General features: G+C 42.9%; 1 protein-coding gene across 2 annotated transcripts in view; it reads left to right on the plus strand.

Moving 5' to 3' along the window:
* The first annotated feature begins 290 nt into the window (after positions 1–290).
* The window catches only part of NCBP3 (nuclear cap binding subunit 3), a 31,857-nt gene continuing 14,808 nt past the window's right edge, over positions 291–17,339 (plus strand). Inside the window, exons 1-7 of one of the 2 annotated variants that reach the window (XM_067717400.1) lie at positions 291–518; positions 2,483–2,548; positions 4,450–4,555; positions 13,298–13,510; positions 15,356–15,484; positions 15,696–15,772; positions 16,515–16,623. In XM_067717400.1, coding sequence (XP_067573501.1) covers positions 336–518; positions 2,483–2,548; positions 4,450–4,555; positions 13,298–13,510; positions 15,356–15,484; positions 15,696–15,772; positions 16,515–16,623 — 883 coding nt within the window. In that variant the 5' untranslated portion in view covers positions 291–335. The remainder of the gene's footprint in view (positions 519–2,482; positions 2,549–4,449; positions 4,556–13,297; positions 13,511–15,355; positions 15,485–15,695; positions 15,773–16,514; positions 16,624–17,339) is intronic. The other variant, XM_067717401.1, reaches the window with a different exon arrangement.

The raw sequence follows: 17,339 nt of genomic DNA on the forward strand, positions 1-17,339 counted from the left end.
GATAATTCAGTAAAATTAGCTTTGATTACAAGTTTACTGCTCAAGGTGTAGCTATTTTCTAAGCCCAGACTGTAGCGAACTGCTCCAGGCCCCGCAGGGGGGCGGCCCTCCAGCAGGCCCTGCCTCCGTTCCCACTCGGTCCCGCCTCCTCTTCACCAGATCCCGCTCCAGCCGTCCAGGGTTCCTCCCACCACCAGAGGGCGTAGGCGCTGAAGAGAGCCTTCTAGCCGCAGCAGGCGACGCTCTAGGTAGCGGCTGCTCTGTGGCCTGTGGCAGTGGCGCTCTAGCCCGCGGTGTGCGGGGCGAGCTCTCAGTGGTGCGGCCGGCGGGCGGCGATGGCGGCCGTACGGGGCCTGCGAGTGTCGGTGAAGGCGGAGGTCCCGGCGGGGCCGGCCTTGGGGCCCCCGTCGCCTGAAGCAGAGTCAGGTTTGGACCGCGGCGAGCCGGAGCCCATGGAGGTGGAGGAGGGCGAGCTGGAGGTCGTGCCGGTTCGGCGCTCGCTAAAGGAACTGATCCCGGTACGGGCGGGGGGCGGGGGCGAGGGCGAGGAGGAGGTCGCTGAGCGAGTGTCCCGCGCCGGTGGGGGCCGGAAGGGGAGGTGGCCGGGGCTGGGGGAAGTCTGGGGAAGGGATGAGGGGGGCGAGCGCCCGGGGGCCGGGGGCGCCAGGCTTGAGCAGAAACGGGCAGCAAGAGAAAGGACGCTGGGGCGCCCGGAAATGGGTGTTGAGAGGGCTGGAGGAGTTGGGGAAGAGCTGGGGGGTAGTTGAGGACACCCCCTTCGCTGCTCCTCGGAGTCAGTCTGTGCAAGAGTGTGAATGAGGAGGGGTTGGGCTTATCTGGGGGCTTGAGATAAAGGGCGAGCCCCGGGCGGGAACAGAACCAGGAGCGGCCCAGAAGGAACTGTCGAGTGGCGCGGGCATCCCGGTCTCTTTGTGGGTCCTACTCCGGTGGAGCTGGTGTCTGTTAAACATAGCACTCGCGGTTTCCCTTGGGAGAGCTGGGCTTGTCAGCTGCAGAAACTCTGTGTTTCTGTTGTGACTTGAGGGTCATCTTGTCCCCGCGCGGCTCCGCTGTTACACCGTGGCTCCAGGATCTCAGCCCTTAATGAAAACAAAACATCAGTGAACCAGCAGTGGTCCTTGGTCCCTCTTTTATCACAATGGGGATGCTGAGAGGTGTTTTTGCTTTTGGTTTGGTGGTCTTGTGTCCGGTTCTTAGGGCTGGTCTCAGGCCTGCATGGCTTCTCTCATGTACTTAATTTCTCACCTAACATGGACTACTTTTTAGCACATGTCTGCTAGTCTTGCTTTTAAATTAAGATTATGGAAAAAGATTTTTTAAAAAAAGGTAAGAGCACTAAAGACAGTAAATTACAGTGACTCTGGCAACAACAACTAACATAGTGGCATTTTACCATTTACTACATTATATCATTTAAAATATCACTGTGGTTGTGAAGTAGGTGTTATCATCCCTTCATTCCTTCAGTTCAACATGTACTTATTGCGTCCCCCACTTAGTGCCAGCCACAGCCCTAGGCACTTGACCAAGATCAAGACCAGACTGTGTCCTGGAGTTTATGTTCCAGTTGGGGGGACACAAGTAAACTAATAATTTACGGTAGTGGTGAGTGCTGTGGAGAGAATAAAGCATGTTAATGGGATGGAAGTGTGCAGAGGGCAGGGAGGGTGTGCAGAGCAGGAAGCAGAATGGCATAGGATGGTCAGGAAAGTCCTCTGAGATGGTGAAATTTAAGCTGAACCCTAAGTGACAAAAAGGAGCCATCCATGTGAAGATGTGGAAGAGAGCGTTCCCAGCAGGGGCAACAGTAAGTGCAGAGGCTCTGAGATGGGCACGAGATTGTTTTGTTGGAGAAAGGTAAAGTTCTGTAGCACAAGTGGGAGAGCAGTTAAAAGAGGTCAGAAAGGTAGGCGGATACCACAGAGGAAACCTAGGCCCAGAGAGGCCAAAGGAATTGTACAGTGTCATGTAATCAGTGAACGTCAGAGATGTGATTTGAGTCCCCAGGCTTCCAAATCCCATCCTATTTTCATTGCACTGTGCTGTGTTTTCCCCAGAAGGTCGAGGTGAGTCCTGACTTTCTGCATTTTGGTGAAGACTTGTGTTCCATCTGGTGGCCTGGCACAATGAATTTGTCCAGTCTGGGTTGGGGAGATAAGTGACTGTGCATCATCTTGGATATTTTTCATGAACGCCTTTAGATTTTCATTTACACGGATACCTTCAGTAGATGGAATTACTTTAGGTTGTGGATAGGCCTAGAAAAGCCTTCTTGGTATAGTAGTTGATTGCTACATGGAGTCACTGGGACAGGCTTCCCCATAATATGAGGTTGTCAGGGCGGGGGAAGGATTGCTGAAAAGAACGACTGTCCAGAAGGAATGGGTTGTCAGGCTGTTGTTTATCATGTGCTTGTCGTCGGTTGCTCGTTAGCAATTCTCACCCATCCCCTTCTTGTTAGGACACAAGCAGAAGATATGAAAACAAGGCTGGCAGCTTCATCACTGGAATCGATGTCACCTCCAAGGTAAGACAGACCATGATTAATTTATTCATTTTGAGAAGCAGGTGAACTTAATGAACAGATCTCTAGGAGAACAGCAATTATTCTTTACCTCCTTTTTTCTTTTGTTGTTGGATTGAAACTTTTTTTTAGGTTTAAATTTTGTGTTATACCGTGATGCCTTCATGCATCCTGAGAACATTCAGACAGCATTTGTGTGTTGTTGAATCCATGAGAAGATATAATCACTGTACCTAGATGCCTGTAATTAACCATGTTCAAGAAAAAGTTCTGCACTGGAGTGCTTTTTTTATGCTGTCCATTCTTTAAAAATGTGTAAACTGTTTCCACTTTAAATGAAGCAAAACGTGAAAGTGCCTTGCACATAGTAAGCCCTTAGTAAATGTCTTTATTCCTCACTGGTTGAGGCCGAGAAAAATACGATTTCCTGAATGTGTGTGTGTGGCTAGACTTTGAAGGCCAAGTGGACTGAATTATTCCCAGTACCTGGGAGTATTGCCTTTTATCTAGTGACTGCTGTTACTAGATTACCAGCTTCACTGTAACTCTTCACAGAACGAAACATATTATTTTCTTTACAATAAACAGTTGATACTTATTTGTTGCTTTAATTGTTGATGATATTCAGCTTAAACATTGTTTCTGATTTTAATGTGTGCAATTAAGTTTCAAACAGAGTTTAAGTTACAATTCTGAATAAATAATACTGTGTTACTATATTGGATGTGTGAAAGCAAAAATAAAAATAAGTATGTCATGCTAACTTTTTTGTGTTTTATCTGGGTCTCAATCTCTGATTGCTTAAAGGACAAAAGAAATAACTGATCATCTTTTTTGACAAGAAAATAGAATAAAGTGAAGGTGTTTTCTTTTTGTAATTGAAAAAGAAGTATACAGTACTCTTCTTAAGCCCACACCATTTGCCATTATATGAAACAAATATATGGGGGAAAGGGTGGTAGCCAAGAATTGGTACTTCAGTCTTATTAAAGGAAGGTAGATTAGTTGTTTCCACTGGGAAAACTTAAGTGAAGAAAATTAGCATAACTATTGGGAAATAACAGAATTGTTGCTGCTTTACCAATCCCCACAAGCTTTCTATAGTCAGACCTTCAATTAGCGTGGCAAAGTCAATATACAATTAGTGAAGCTTCCTAAAAGCTATCAGAAACCCATAGTTGGACCTGGATTTATTTTACCTCCTGGAAAAAAAATTTAGGAAACTGATTGTTTTGTTTTTTAGAGAGCATCAATGCTTCTTGTCACTTATAGATGAAAACTGGCAATTCCGTGGGCACAAGTTTAGAATAGAGGAGAGAGTTTCTTTGCTTCAATGTTATTTTCAAATGCAGAAAAAGCTTTAGGGAGTGGACTGCTCAGGCAGACATAATGTGTGATAGGTGTGATTACCATGCACACAGACTTTGTGAAATGGGGGTGGTGGTGGGGCTTCTAGAAATAGTACTGAGATCAGAAGATCTGCCCCTTATTAGCTGAAGTGCCTCTAGCAAACCTTTTAACTTTCTTTGTGCCTCAGTTTCTGCACCTGAAAAATTGGAATGTTAAGATTGTTTAGTTACAATTTGTTTACATGATTCCTAATAATAAATGTCAAACCATTATTCATTACTCACTGAATCAACAAATATTCATTGAATTCCTGCTGTGTCCCAGATAACAGTGATAGGCAATGAATCATTGTAGAGATTATTACAAATTATAGCACTATTAGTGTATACCCTCCCAGTCATTGACTGTGAATATCTAGTTCTTTGCAAAAATTATTAAAGGCACAATGTTGCTTATTTCTTCTAAGTTACTTGTCACTGATGCATCATTTTGTGTTTGTGATTTAACTTTCCTCTTCCATGTTTCACTTCTTTGGCTTTTTCTATACCTTCTAGGAAGCAATTGAAAAGAAAGAACAGCGAGCTAAGCGCTTCCATTTTCGCTCAGAAGTAAATCTTGCCCAAAGAAATGTAGCCTTGGACCGAGACATGATGAAGAAAGGTACAGGGTGTTCGGGGGGAATTTTTCCACATTTTCCCAGAGAATGACTTCTCCCTGCCAGGGCCTTATGCTTCTGGCCTTGCCTTTCGTGTCCAGTCCTCATCCAGATACTGCCTAAGGAAGGAACTGGTGAATTCCCCATTTCTGAGGTGACCTGTTAAAGTTGAGCTGCATTAGCTGTCTCTCAGATGTCAGAGCTGGGAAGAAGGAGATTGTCTTCTCTGAGAAGCCCCAGAGAACGTCACCTAGTTGGAGGCAGAGCTGAGATTAGAACTGTGCTTTTATGGACTCTTACTCATTTTCTGCTTTTAACATAGAAGTGTTAACTTTTCTTTGCCTTTAAATATAGTGGGAGTGTATCACAGTGAGACTGTCTTTTAGGGGAGTCAGATTGGTTGGGGGGATACCATTAATACTTCAGTTGATACAGGCTTGTGATTTTATTTTATTTTTGTGTTTTGTTAGGGTAAGTATCATGCTTCCTGAAATTCACCCTGAATTATCACATCTAGTAATCTACCCCAGTTTTCGAAAGCAATTTATAAATAGAGGGGAAAATTATTATTACCCTTTTAGTGAGTTCACAGTCATATTTATTATTCCATAAATGCAAATGACCGCCCTCTGTTGTATTTGCAAATTTGGGATTTGTGAAGGGCTTAATAGGCAGCCTTCTGAATGCATGTTAAAGGTCTATGCTCTGCTGTGTGAGTTTCTCTAGGCTTGCTTGTTTGATAAAAACATGTTGAATGAATGAAAGAATAGCGACTATTTGTTGGGAACTTGCTCTCTTACCAGGCACTGTGTTAATTAGCGGGTTACATATTTGTTTCGTACTCATTTCTCACAACAACCCCATGAGGAATGTATTTTTATCCCTATTTTACAAAGGAAACAGGCCCAAAGAAGTTAAATAAATGCCCAGGTTTACATAGCTAGTAAAAGTAGAGTCAGGGTTAGAACCTGATAAACCAGATAAACCCTGACTCTAAAGCCTTGCTCTTAACTGCTTTGCTCTGTTGCCTTACAATATATGATATGATCCCAGAGACCCAAACCTCCTTCCACGCCAGTGGGCAGAGTGGCTCGGATGCAGAGCTCAACTCTGGAGCTGTTTTACTCCTTTTTTCTGCATAATGAGTTCAGTTTGGAAATACGACCTTGCTTCCCTTGCAGGCCAGGCGTCCAGGCATCTGCTTGAGTGGATTTTTCTGTTTCAGGAAAAGTCCTGTGAAGGCATAGGCATTCATGTGCCTGCACGGTCTAGACCCAGGCAGATGTCGGAGGCCTTTCTTACAGCTCCACCTTGAAAGCCCCCCTGTTTCCTTCTAGTCCCGTAAGCAGTCCTTGTGACATCTTGCTTCTGACCTTGCTCATGCCGGTCACTCTGTTGATTTGCCCCTCCCTGTCCCACGCTTTTTCTGGTTCAGATGTCACTGCCTCTGTGAAGCATCCCTAATTACTCACTTCAGCCTCTCTTCCCACCTGTGTTGGGGCTCTTCAGAGTGCTGAGCCCTCCTGGGATCGTCTCAGTTCCTTAGTGAATGCGGGCGAGTTAGTGAACCTTTTTAGGTCTCACTTTCCTTGTTGTAAAATGGGAATAGGATACCTTCCTGAAAATGATCACTTTCGGGGTTAAATTTTAATTTAAAAAAAAATGTTTTTTTGAAAAGTAATCCCGATCTCATGGTTTTAAAGATTCTCTTAAAAACAATAGATCTGCCTGGAATGTCAGTTGCTCATTACAACCTGTTTTTTGATCCAGGAAGCAGCATGGTTTTGGAGTGTGTTCTTGAACTCCAGAGAACCCTGCTGCCTTTCCCAGATCAATTTAAATTAGAGTGGGGGAATGGGTTTGGATAGATCTCAAAGATAGTTATTATTTTTATATCTCCTCAGGTAATTCTAATGTGCAGTCAGGATTGAGAACCACTGGTGTTGTGGTTAAGAGCGTGGTTTCTGAAGTCTGACTGCCTGTATTCAAATCCTGACTTGTCACTTTCTAGCTCTTTGACCTTAGGTAAGTTGTTTAGCCTCTAAGAACCTCAGTTTCCTCATCTGGAAAGGCAGGTTAACGTTAGTTCTTATAGGGTGGTTGGGAGGCTCTGACAAAATGTTATGATTCTTAGAGTGGTGTCTGGCATATAGTAAATGTTAGTTATTATTATTATCTGGCATTCTCCATCTTCCAAACAGTCATCTAAGTGGTCCAGCCTCTTGGGAGAATGGGGACATTGGAATAAGCATCTTGATTCCTGCAGCCACAGTAGGTGTCAAGTTATTTCTTCTTATTAATATCAACAGTAATAAAATACACCATTTGATAAATGCTTACTATGTGCCAATCACTCTGCTATGTGGTTAGCTTATCTTCCAACAACCCTGTTGCAGGGAACGTATTTATCATTTCTGTTTTACTGGTGAGGAAAGTAAGGTGCTGAGAGGTTGAGAAACTTGCTCAAGGTCCCACAGGTAGTAAGTAGCAAGGCTGGGATTCGAAGGCTGGTCTGACTGAAGCCTGTGTTCCTAATCTCTCTGCCAGCTTCAGGGATGTGGTTTGGGATGCGCTGCACTAGACCAGTCCTCATCAAGAGTAACTCGCTACTTTTGAGTGACAGTGTCAGGCAGCTTCTCTTTATCTCCAAGATCAAAGCTCTCATGGTTGGAAAGGACCTTAGAGGTCATCTGGATCCCTCCTCCTGCCCAGTGCTGCAGGCCTTTCGGCAAAGTTCCCCGTGGTCCTTTGGCCTCTGCCTGAACATTTCCTAGTGGTGGCATGAGAACTATTTATGAAGCAGTCAGTTTTTTTGTTTTTGTTTTAATTAAGGCATGCACACTGTTTATTTATTTATCTTTCTTTCTTTCTTTTTTTTTTTGGCCGCACCCTGTGGCATGTGAGATTTTAGTTCCCCAACCAGGGATCGGATCTGTGCCCCCTGCAATGGAAGCACGCGTAGTCTTAACCACTGGACCTCCAGGGAAGTCCCCACGGTCTTGTTTTTGGATACTTCTTCATGTTGAACAAAAATTGCTTTCTAGTAATTTCTGTCTATTAGTTACTGTGTAACTCTTAGAACAACATTAAGTCCTTTCCTCATTCACACAGTAACTCTTCAGCTGAAGGAATGGACAGCCCATTCCCTAAACTTTCTTATGTGGCATGACTTTCTGGTCTCCCTCCTATAGACCCTTCCCAGTTTCTAAACGTCCTTCATCAGATGAGGTACAGATTCCAGATTTGGTTGGATTCGTGCAGTGCATGGCAGGACTCTGACCACGGTTTCTGTCCCAGCCATTTCATAGTAGTCATCTTCTAGTCAACCAAAGCACCAGTTGTTTCCCTCAGGAGTTGCGCCTATCAAAACAGTCTTTCTCATCTTGTATTTGAGACATTTTAAAAAGTTGCCTTTTTATTTATCCCTATTAAATTATATCTTGATTTCAAGACTCCATTTCAGCTTACGGAGTTAATTTTCATCTTGACTCTGCCTTTCAACATTTTAGCTGCACTCCTCACTTTGTTATGCATGGCTTCTGCATCTTTATCCAGCTGTTGGTAAATGTCAGACAGGATAATCCCGTATCATGCCATGACACACAGATGCATCAATTATAGTCTTATTCTGTTATCAGGCCCACCTATCATTTTATTGTCATGCGGAACTAGATTACGCGCCTTAATAAACTTGAGATAGAACATGTCTGTGGTATTCTTTGAATTTCTTGGCCTGCTAATCCAATCAAAAAAGAAAAGAGGTTAGCTGGCTTGCTTCTTAGTGAACTCATGTCATTTCCTATGGGAAAGACTTAAGTTTCTTAAGGGATCAGAGATTCTGTCTGATAAGCTATTTTTTAAAAATTTCAGAGAATGACAATCTTTTGCATTGTTTGGGAATTTCTCTTTTCCTCTTTTCTGAAAATCAGTACAGAATTAGTCCTTCTCAAGGCTTTAAGGTACCTCGTTCCTCCCCTGCAACTTTTTAGAGATTACTGCCTAATTCTGAAATCACTGCTTTGTGTTTTGGTTAGTACAGTGGGGCGTAATTCTAGATTAGAAGACTTAAATCTATTAAAACTATTTCTAAAGCCCTTCTTGTCACCTATCTTGGGTTTTAGTTCTTACTTAATGATAGCTATTCTACTGCCCTTTAGTAGTACAGCAAAATAGATCAACAGTTCTGCCCTTTTCCCCAAAGCAACGTTGCTCGAAACACTTGGAAAAAAAACCACCATTCCCCCCCGCACCCCCCACCTCACCGTGCCGCTTGGCTTGTAGGATCTTAGTTCCCTGACCTGGGATTTAACCCGGGGCCATGGCAGTGAAAGCGCCGAGTCCTAACCACTGGACCACCAGGGAAGTCCCCCATTGGCATTTTTTTTTTTTTTTTGCGGTACGAGGACCTCTCACTGGTGTGGCCTCTCCCGTTGCGGAGCACAGGCTCCGGACGTGCAGGCTCAGTGGCCATGGCTCACGGGCCCAGCCGCTCCGCGGCATGTGGGATCTTCCCGGACCGGGGCACAAACCCGTATCCCCTGCATCGGCAGGTGGACTCTCAACCACTGCGCCACCAGGGAAGCCCCCACCATTGGCATTTTTGATGAGCCTATTTGCTCTGGACTGTAACCTTTTCTTCATTAGATGTTAGACAAACAATTCGTGTCCACCAAAGAAAATTAGGAAAGTAAAGTAAGAAGAAAAGTTGCCCACAGTGCACCACCCAAATGCAGTCATTGTCAACATTTTGTGCATTTCCTTCTAATCTTTTCTGGGTATGGACTTTATTTTTGCTTTTCGCTTTGTAGTCCTACTGCTTTCTTCCTTTCCACTTGACAGTCTGTCATCAGCATTTTCCATGTTATCATAGAGCCTGATGTAGTCTTTCAGACTCGTGCATTTCTTACATTTCTTCTCTTATACTGGTAATTTACCCTTTATCTGTCTCCCATATGTGTTCTTTGGTGAGTTGTGCTCACCTAAGCTTTGTTGCTTTCTCTTTTCTTGGGATCACCTCTCATACTCTGAGTTACTGTATTTAGTGTCTTCCAAATTTTTTGATCATCCTAATCTGAGGCTTTGAAATTGGCTACTTTTTCTCTGGATTTTCAGAAATCTGCTTTCTTAAAGACTTGAGTTTTGTGTCCTACGACCTGTCATTCATTGTCTTCTCTCCTGTTGGAAAATCCAAGATGATTCCCTCACCACCTTGCTTGTAGTCAACACTCAGTAAATGCCCAGTTCTCATTCCCCAGTTCATTTGTTCACTGCCACCTCAGCAGTTAGTCCTTTCTCATCATCTGGGAATAAATCTAGGCGCCTTCTTTGTTGCTTTGTTTTATTTTAAGCAGTGACATTGGCAGGCTTCCATCAGATCTTAAGCTTGTCTCATATATGATTAAATCCTTCATATCAGCATCTCCTACAAGATTTTCTTCTGCCTGCTCCTCAGTCTGATTCCTCTACCCTCACCAGGAGCTGTTCTTGTTGTTTACCCTCTTCAAAACCATCTCTTTACTTCCCAAAGGATTTTTTCCTCCAAAATCATGGCTTTTAGCTTGAAGAACTGAGAAGGTCCCCTGGGCTACCTCTTCAGTTTCCCATCCTGCGTGGTAGAGTTACTCTGCATGTCCAGTGTGGACATCCATCTCATTTGGGGTTCTGTTCATTGTTGCACCGCTGGTCACTAATAAGGACTTGCTAAGGATTCATAAGTCTTTTTTTTTTTTTTGGCCGCACCATGCAGCATGCGGGATCTTAGTTCCCTGAGCAGGGATTGAACTCATCCCCTCAGCAGTGGAAGCACAGATTCTTAACCACTGGACCACCAGGGAAGTCCTAGGATTCATAAGTCTTGATGGTATCTCTGTCTTCATGAATCTGAGTTGGCAGGAAGATACTTACCTGATTTATTCTGCCCACACCTAATGGGCTCCCATTAAACCTGTCTTTTACTCTTCAAAATGACAAAAAAAAAAATTAAAAAGAACTTTTATCTGAAAGTATTCACATGTATTTCAAGTTCATTTGTTTTAAATAAAATATATGACATATAAAAACATACTTAGGAGTAATGGATGCTGAATTCTTTTTTTTTTTTAATTAATTTATTTTTTTGACTGTGTTGTGTCTTCATGGCTGCACGTGGGCTTTCTCTAGTTGCGGAGAGCAGGGGCTACTCTTTGTTGCGCAGGCTTCTCATTGCAGTGGCTTGTCTTGTTGCGGAGCACGGGCTCTAGGCGCGCGGGCTTCAGTAATTGTGGCACGCGAGCTCAGTAGTTGTGGTGCACGGGCTCAGTTGCTCCGTGGCATGTGGGATCTTCCCGGACCAGGGCTCGAACCTGTGTCCCCTGCATTGGCAGGCGGATTCTTAACCACTGCGCCACCAGGGAAGTCCCAGATGCTGACTTCTTGACAGAACAACTTTGGAGAAGCTCGGGTAGGAAGGGACGTGGAGAGCTTACACAGGCCCTAGGGGGTTTTTTTGTTTGTTTTTGTTTTTAAATTTATTTATTTTATTTATTTATTTTTGGCTGCGTTGGGTCTTCGTTGCTGCGCACGGGCTTTCCTCTAGTTGTGGCAAGTGGGGGCTACTCTTCGTTGCGGTGCGCGGGCTTCTCATTGCAGTGGCTTCTCTTGTTGCAGGGCATGCGCTCTAGGCACCCAGGCTTTAGGAGTTGTGGCTCACAGGCTCAGGAGTTGTGGCTCGCGGGCTCTAGAGCACAGGCTCAGTAGTTGTGGCGCATGGGCTTAGTTGCTCTGTGGCATGTGGGATCTTCCCAGACCAGGGCTCAAACCCGTGTCCCCTGCACTGGCAGGCGGATTCTTAACCACTGCACCACCAGGGAAGCCCGGGCCCTAGTTTTATATATAGTGTTTTATTTGCCTCAAATCTTTTTTTTTTTTTTTTTTTTTGTGGTACGCGGGCTTCTCACTGTTGTGGCCTCTCCCGTTGCGGAGCACAGGCTCTGGACGCACAGGCTCAACGGCCATGGCTCACGGGCCCAGCCGCTCCACGGCATGTGGGATCTTCCCGGACCGGGTCACGAACCTGTGTCCCCTGCATCGGCAGGCGGACTCTTAACCACTGCACCACCAGGGAAGCCTTATTTGCCTCAAATCTTTTTAAGAATTTAAGCGTAAAGCTAGGTGGTGGATATACAGGTATTTTAAAAATATTTTTTCTTTGTTGATATATTTGTGTATTTCACAATTAAAAAGATTAAATGAGATAATGTGCTTAAAGTATTTAGTAAAAAACACAATTCTGCTAAGGGTGAGGTTCCTTTAGACCACAGCCTTCAACGTTTCTTCCTTCCCAGAGGTAACAGCTCTTATCAGTGTGGAGTGAATTATTCCAGAGTTTCTTCTATGTATTTGTGTACACAAATATATATCCTTAGAAAATATATGGTGATATTTATGTTTTAATATTTTTAATGTATGTATTTTTCTGCAGCTTTTTTTCACTCAGTAATGTGTCATAGAATCTTTCCATGGTATATAATAAATTATCTCATTGTTTTTAACTGCTTAATATTCTATAATATGGATAAACCATGATTCATTTAATATGGATAAACCATAATTTATTACTCTGATAGCTACTGGGTTATTAAAATAGTGCTGCAACAAACATCTTTGTGTGGACCACTCTGTGAACCCATGTGTGTTTAGGATAGATACTGAAGAGAATTCCTTTGCGTATAGGGCATGTGCTAAGTTACATTTGTAATAGACACTCCTAGTTGCCCTTCAGAGTGGCTGTGGCAGTTCACACTCCCACCAGCAGAGGGAGGGGCTCCTTCCTCCACACTGCCACCAATTGATACTAAAAGACATGAATTAAAAACATAGTCAGTGGGCTTCCCTGATGGCACAGTGGTTAAGAATCCACCTGCCAATGTAGGGGACACGGGTTCAAGCCCTGGTCCGGGAAGATCCCACATGCTGCGGAGCAACTAAGCCCATGCGCCACAACTACTGAGTCTGTGTTCTAGAGCCTGTGAGCCACAACTACTGAAGCCCGCGTGCCTAGAGCCTGTGCTCCGCAACAAGAGAAGCCACCGCAATGAGAAGCCCACGCACCGCAACGAAGAGTAGCCCCCGCTCGCCGCAACTGGAGAAAGCCCGTGTGCAGCAACGAAGACCCAACGCAGCCAAAAATAAATAAATTAAAAAAACAAACAAACAAAAAAACCTGGTCAATGAAAACTGATACCTTGTTTTAAGGTGGATTATCCTGATAGTAGTGAGGTCAACCATCTCTTCATGTTTATTGGCCTTTTCTGTTTCTTTTTGTGTGGATTGCCTGCCCATGTCCTCTGCTCATGTCCTCTGCTCATGTCCTCTGCCCATTTTTATTTGGGGCCGTCATTTTCTATTGATTTGTAGGATTTCTTTGCTCTACTTTCATACTTTGCTTTACATCCAGGAGCAGTGTCTCTTCTCAGAACTGTCTTGACTATCGCACATTTCTCATTGACATATCTTTAAAAAATTTTAGAATCAGTGTATCAAGTTCAATGAATAACCCTGTTGAATTCGGTATTGCTTTTATTATTACAGGTCATTTTGAGACGAGGTATCATGTATATAATCAACACCATTTGTTTAATCTTCCTCAGCCTAATAAGCCCATTCTGAATAGTCGTTTATTTAATGCTATTGATGTGTGATAAAAATTAAAATAGTTTACCTTACTGTCAAGTCTCATTTTCTTTTGAAATAATTATTATCTCTTTCAGCATATTTCTTTTTAAAATACCTATTATCTGAACTGTTACAACGGGCTACTGGTGGATTGTGCAACAGCAGGTGTCTTGTTTTTCTAGCAATCCCCAAAGTGAGACTGGAGACAATCTACATTTGCGGCGTAGATGAGATGAGTACCCAGGATGTCTTTTCCTATTTTAAAGAATATCCTCCGGCCCACATTGAGTGGTTGGATGATACCTCCTGTAAGTAACCCAGGTTACTTGAATATGCTTTTGTTTATGATATTAAAAGAATTTTTGCCATCTCAAATGGTGAATGATTTTGGCCAGACTATGTCTAACCTCTGCCTTTAGCCTAGGAGAGAAAAAATTGCTCACTGCTGAGAACCAGAGTGCGTTAACCAGTCTGCCAGATCGTACTCCATGCGTATTCTAAGTCAGCTCAGAGGTGGTTACCCGGCCTCTAGGAGGATGGTTGTTGGCAGCGGAGTCCAGGGTACATGACTGAGGCCTCTCTTAACACCCACAGTTTCCCAACAAAGGGGTGGGTCCAACTGCATAGACTTGGGGCTGCATTTTCAGGGCTTTAGACTTTGTCATTGCAACTTGCCATACAGCTTCTCAGAGGGCTATCTCTGCCCTAGAACTAGACCAGAACCCTCTGACACAGTGCCAGACCTCTCATCTCTGCTTGCTTTGGACTGTGTTTTCTGGAGCTTCATCTGCTGGCCCTAATCTGGGGACTGTTCCACTTGTGAGCTAACTGTAATTTTTAACTTGCGTCCCCTCTCCAAGTCTGGCCTGACCTTTGGTACCCACTCTGCCGGCTTCTTGTCTTGTCTCACTTCTAGTCTGGCTTTACTTTCTGCCAGTGTGCTGACCTGCTTTTCCCGGCTGCTTTCTTAGATGTTAATTCGTTGAAAGAAGAAGAAGCATGACTGAGTAAAAGTTTTTCTCCTTTTTTCTTTTTTCTTAACTTAGACCATCCAAATCAGGGGATGGCAAGCCTTTTTTATAAAGGGCTGGATGATAAATATTGTAGGCTTTGCAGGCCATACAGTCTCTGTGGAATCTACCCAGCTTTGCCGTTGTAGCGTGAAAGCAGCTATAGACAATATAACTGAATGAGCCTGGCTGTTCTCTGTAGAACTTTGTTTACAAAAACAGGTGGCAGGTGTGTAGTTTATTATACGTTAGTTATAACTAAATAAAGCCGGTTCAAGTATAAATAGATAAATGGATGGGTGATGGATGGATGGATGAATGAATCAATGATAGCAGGTGGTGGGCTGGATTTGCTAACGCCTGATTTATCTAATTAAAACTGTAGCTAAGGGATGTTAGAGTCAGAGGAACCCTTAGAATCATCCAGTTCACCTATCTCGTATTGTACATCAGAAACTGAGAAACAGAAGCGGGAGGTTATTTGCTCAAGACCATGTGGCGTATTATTAACAAAGATGAGACTCTTTAGACTTTCATTTCCCAAACTGAGATACAGGAGTAACATAAGTTTGAGAAACGCTGCTTTAAAGTTAAACTTCTCAAAAACCTTTTCTTGCTAACTTCTCTTAAAGAAGCAAATTAAATTGATTGCTGCAAAGCCAGGTGGCTGTCACGCCTCCGTTCTATATATCCCATGGATGCCATCGTCACCCACACTTCACAGTAGGGAAACATCATTTAGCATGTCTGGATAACAAGGAACAGCAGAGGGCTTCCATGTAGGGGGCAGTAGAATAAAGGATAATCTAAATTTATTTGAGAATTTTCACCATCATCATCATCAAGAACTGCTAACACTTATGTATAACAGCCACTGTATGCCAGGCAGTTTTAATATAAAGAACCCCTTTTCATGGAATACTTGACCATTATTTTGTGGACCCAGTTTGGGAATGTAGCTCTAGGTTGATTTTATCAAAGCAGTTTTACTACCAGGTTCTGTAGTTCCTTTCATTCGTTGGTGTGTACATTTACTGATGCCAGTCCATAGCTGAATGAGACTTTAGCAGTGAATATGATGTAGTCTCTGTTCTCAAGAAACTTAACCATTTGGATGTGATGTAACGTGTTATCTTATTTTAGGTAATGTGGTTTGGTTGGATGAAATGACAGCCACACGAGCCCTTATCAATATGAGTTCCCTGCCAGCCCTGGATAAGATAAGAAGCAGGGATGCCAATGAGGACAAGTCGTCTGAGAAAAGTAAAAAAGGTAACTGACCACAAAGGAGGGACTTTGGGGCTAAAAGTCCTGTCCTTTACAACTTGAGTTTCTGTGCAGTGTTCTATAGCATCTCATCGCCAGTTATTTCTGAAATAAGCTGTGATGCTTTGGATCATTAGTAAAGAGGAGGAGAAAATATTAGACTTAGCATGCATGAGATGGAGTTAAGATTCATCTTGTCCCTCACGTTCCATTTTAGACAAGCAGGAAGACAGTTCCGACGACGATGAGGCTGAAGAAGGAGAAGTTGAAGATGAGAACGCAAGTGATGTAGAGGTCAGTGAGAGGGCAAAGGTGTCTGTAAGGTTTCACTGTAAACAACTGCTTACTGTCTTGGTATTTAAGCCTTAAAGACTTAATACAGTACGTTGTGTTCCTCCTCTGGCTTTCACCATTATACCTCCTGAGGGGGCACCAGGCTCTTGGCCTTTAAGTTCGTGTGGCTATAATGAATGATTCATCTTGAGATCTTAGTACTCACACTTCTGTATGAAAGGAAATGGTTTTATTGAGAAATCCTTTGAAATGCTATCAAATCAGTAAAATTAAGGAATAGCAAGTAATGGCATATTTCCTAATGGCATATGTACTGTTGTTGGAAATATTAAAGTGTATTCATTTTAAAATTATTTATTAAATGCCTACCATATACCAAATTCTAGGTGCTGGGGGTATAGCGTCCAGCAAAACAAAGTCCTTACCCTGTCGGAGCCTACATTCTAGTGGGGTAGACAGACAATACACTGATACACAGATATGTAATATAATGTCAGGAAGTGATGAGTGCTGTGAAGAAAAGTAAAGAAGGGTAAGCAGATAGAGAATGATGGAGACGATTCTTTTAGACAAGGTGGTCAGGGAAGACCTCTGACTTAGACATCCTGCAGAGGAACTGGTGCTGTAATGCTGATGGGTATTAGTAAAGGTAGATTGCTTTCTTAATCAGTGGTAACTTTGCTGCTGAATGAATATGAAAAAGGCTTTAATTTTTATGTCGAAAATGCTCTTTTTTCTTAAGTTGGACACGTTGTCTCAGGTAGAAGAAGAATCTCTGCTAAGAAATGACCTTCGTCCAGCGAACAGACTCGCTAAAGGAAATAGGTTATTCATGAGATTTGCTACAAAAGGTAAATGATCATTGGTGTTGATTTTTATTTTGTATTTATTTTTATTTTTAATCAAAGTGATTTTTATTGAGTGACACCTCTCCTGAATCAGAACCTAGGTCAAGTAATCTCAAAGATCCTTCAAACTGTAATATTCTGTGCTTATAAAATCAATGACTTGCTGCCTGAGTTGGAATTTCACACATTGAAAGTGAATATTAGTTATTTGTACACTTTTGTGGTTTCTAGCTAAAGTAAGTTATTTTCTGTCAAAGCTGGTTTGTCCCATGTGCTTTTCAGCCAGTTTATCATCTGAACTATGAAAACTTTAAAATTGTATTTTAGGTATCATAGCAATACCTTCCTGGACATTGCTAGTAGCGCCATTCAACTCTAATTCTCTAAAGAATTAAATAAAAAGCCTCTTAACAATTCATAAGGCTTTTTACACATAATGATTTGGGTACACATTAATAATGTGTGTGTGGTGGTGGGGGTTGAGTCAGTTGAGAGTTAATTGGAAATGACAACTCTTCACCCCTGAATACTTCAGTAAGTATTTCTGAAGAACAAGGACTTGGTTTTACACACAGTTATCAAAATCAGGGAACTTAGCATTAATACAATACTGTTACCTAATTCGGAGCCCACGTTCAGATTGTACCAGCTCCCCACTCTGTATATTTAAACTACCTGGGGGAAGAAAAAACTACCTGGCACACAGTGAGTGCTGTGTC

Source organism: Pseudorca crassidens, chromosome 19 (assembly GCF_039906515.1).
Source record: "Pseudorca crassidens isolate mPseCra1 chromosome 19, mPseCra1.hap1, whole genome shotgun sequence".
Taxonomy (NCBI): domain Eukaryota; kingdom Metazoa; phylum Chordata; class Mammalia; order Artiodactyla; family Delphinidae; genus Pseudorca; species Pseudorca crassidens.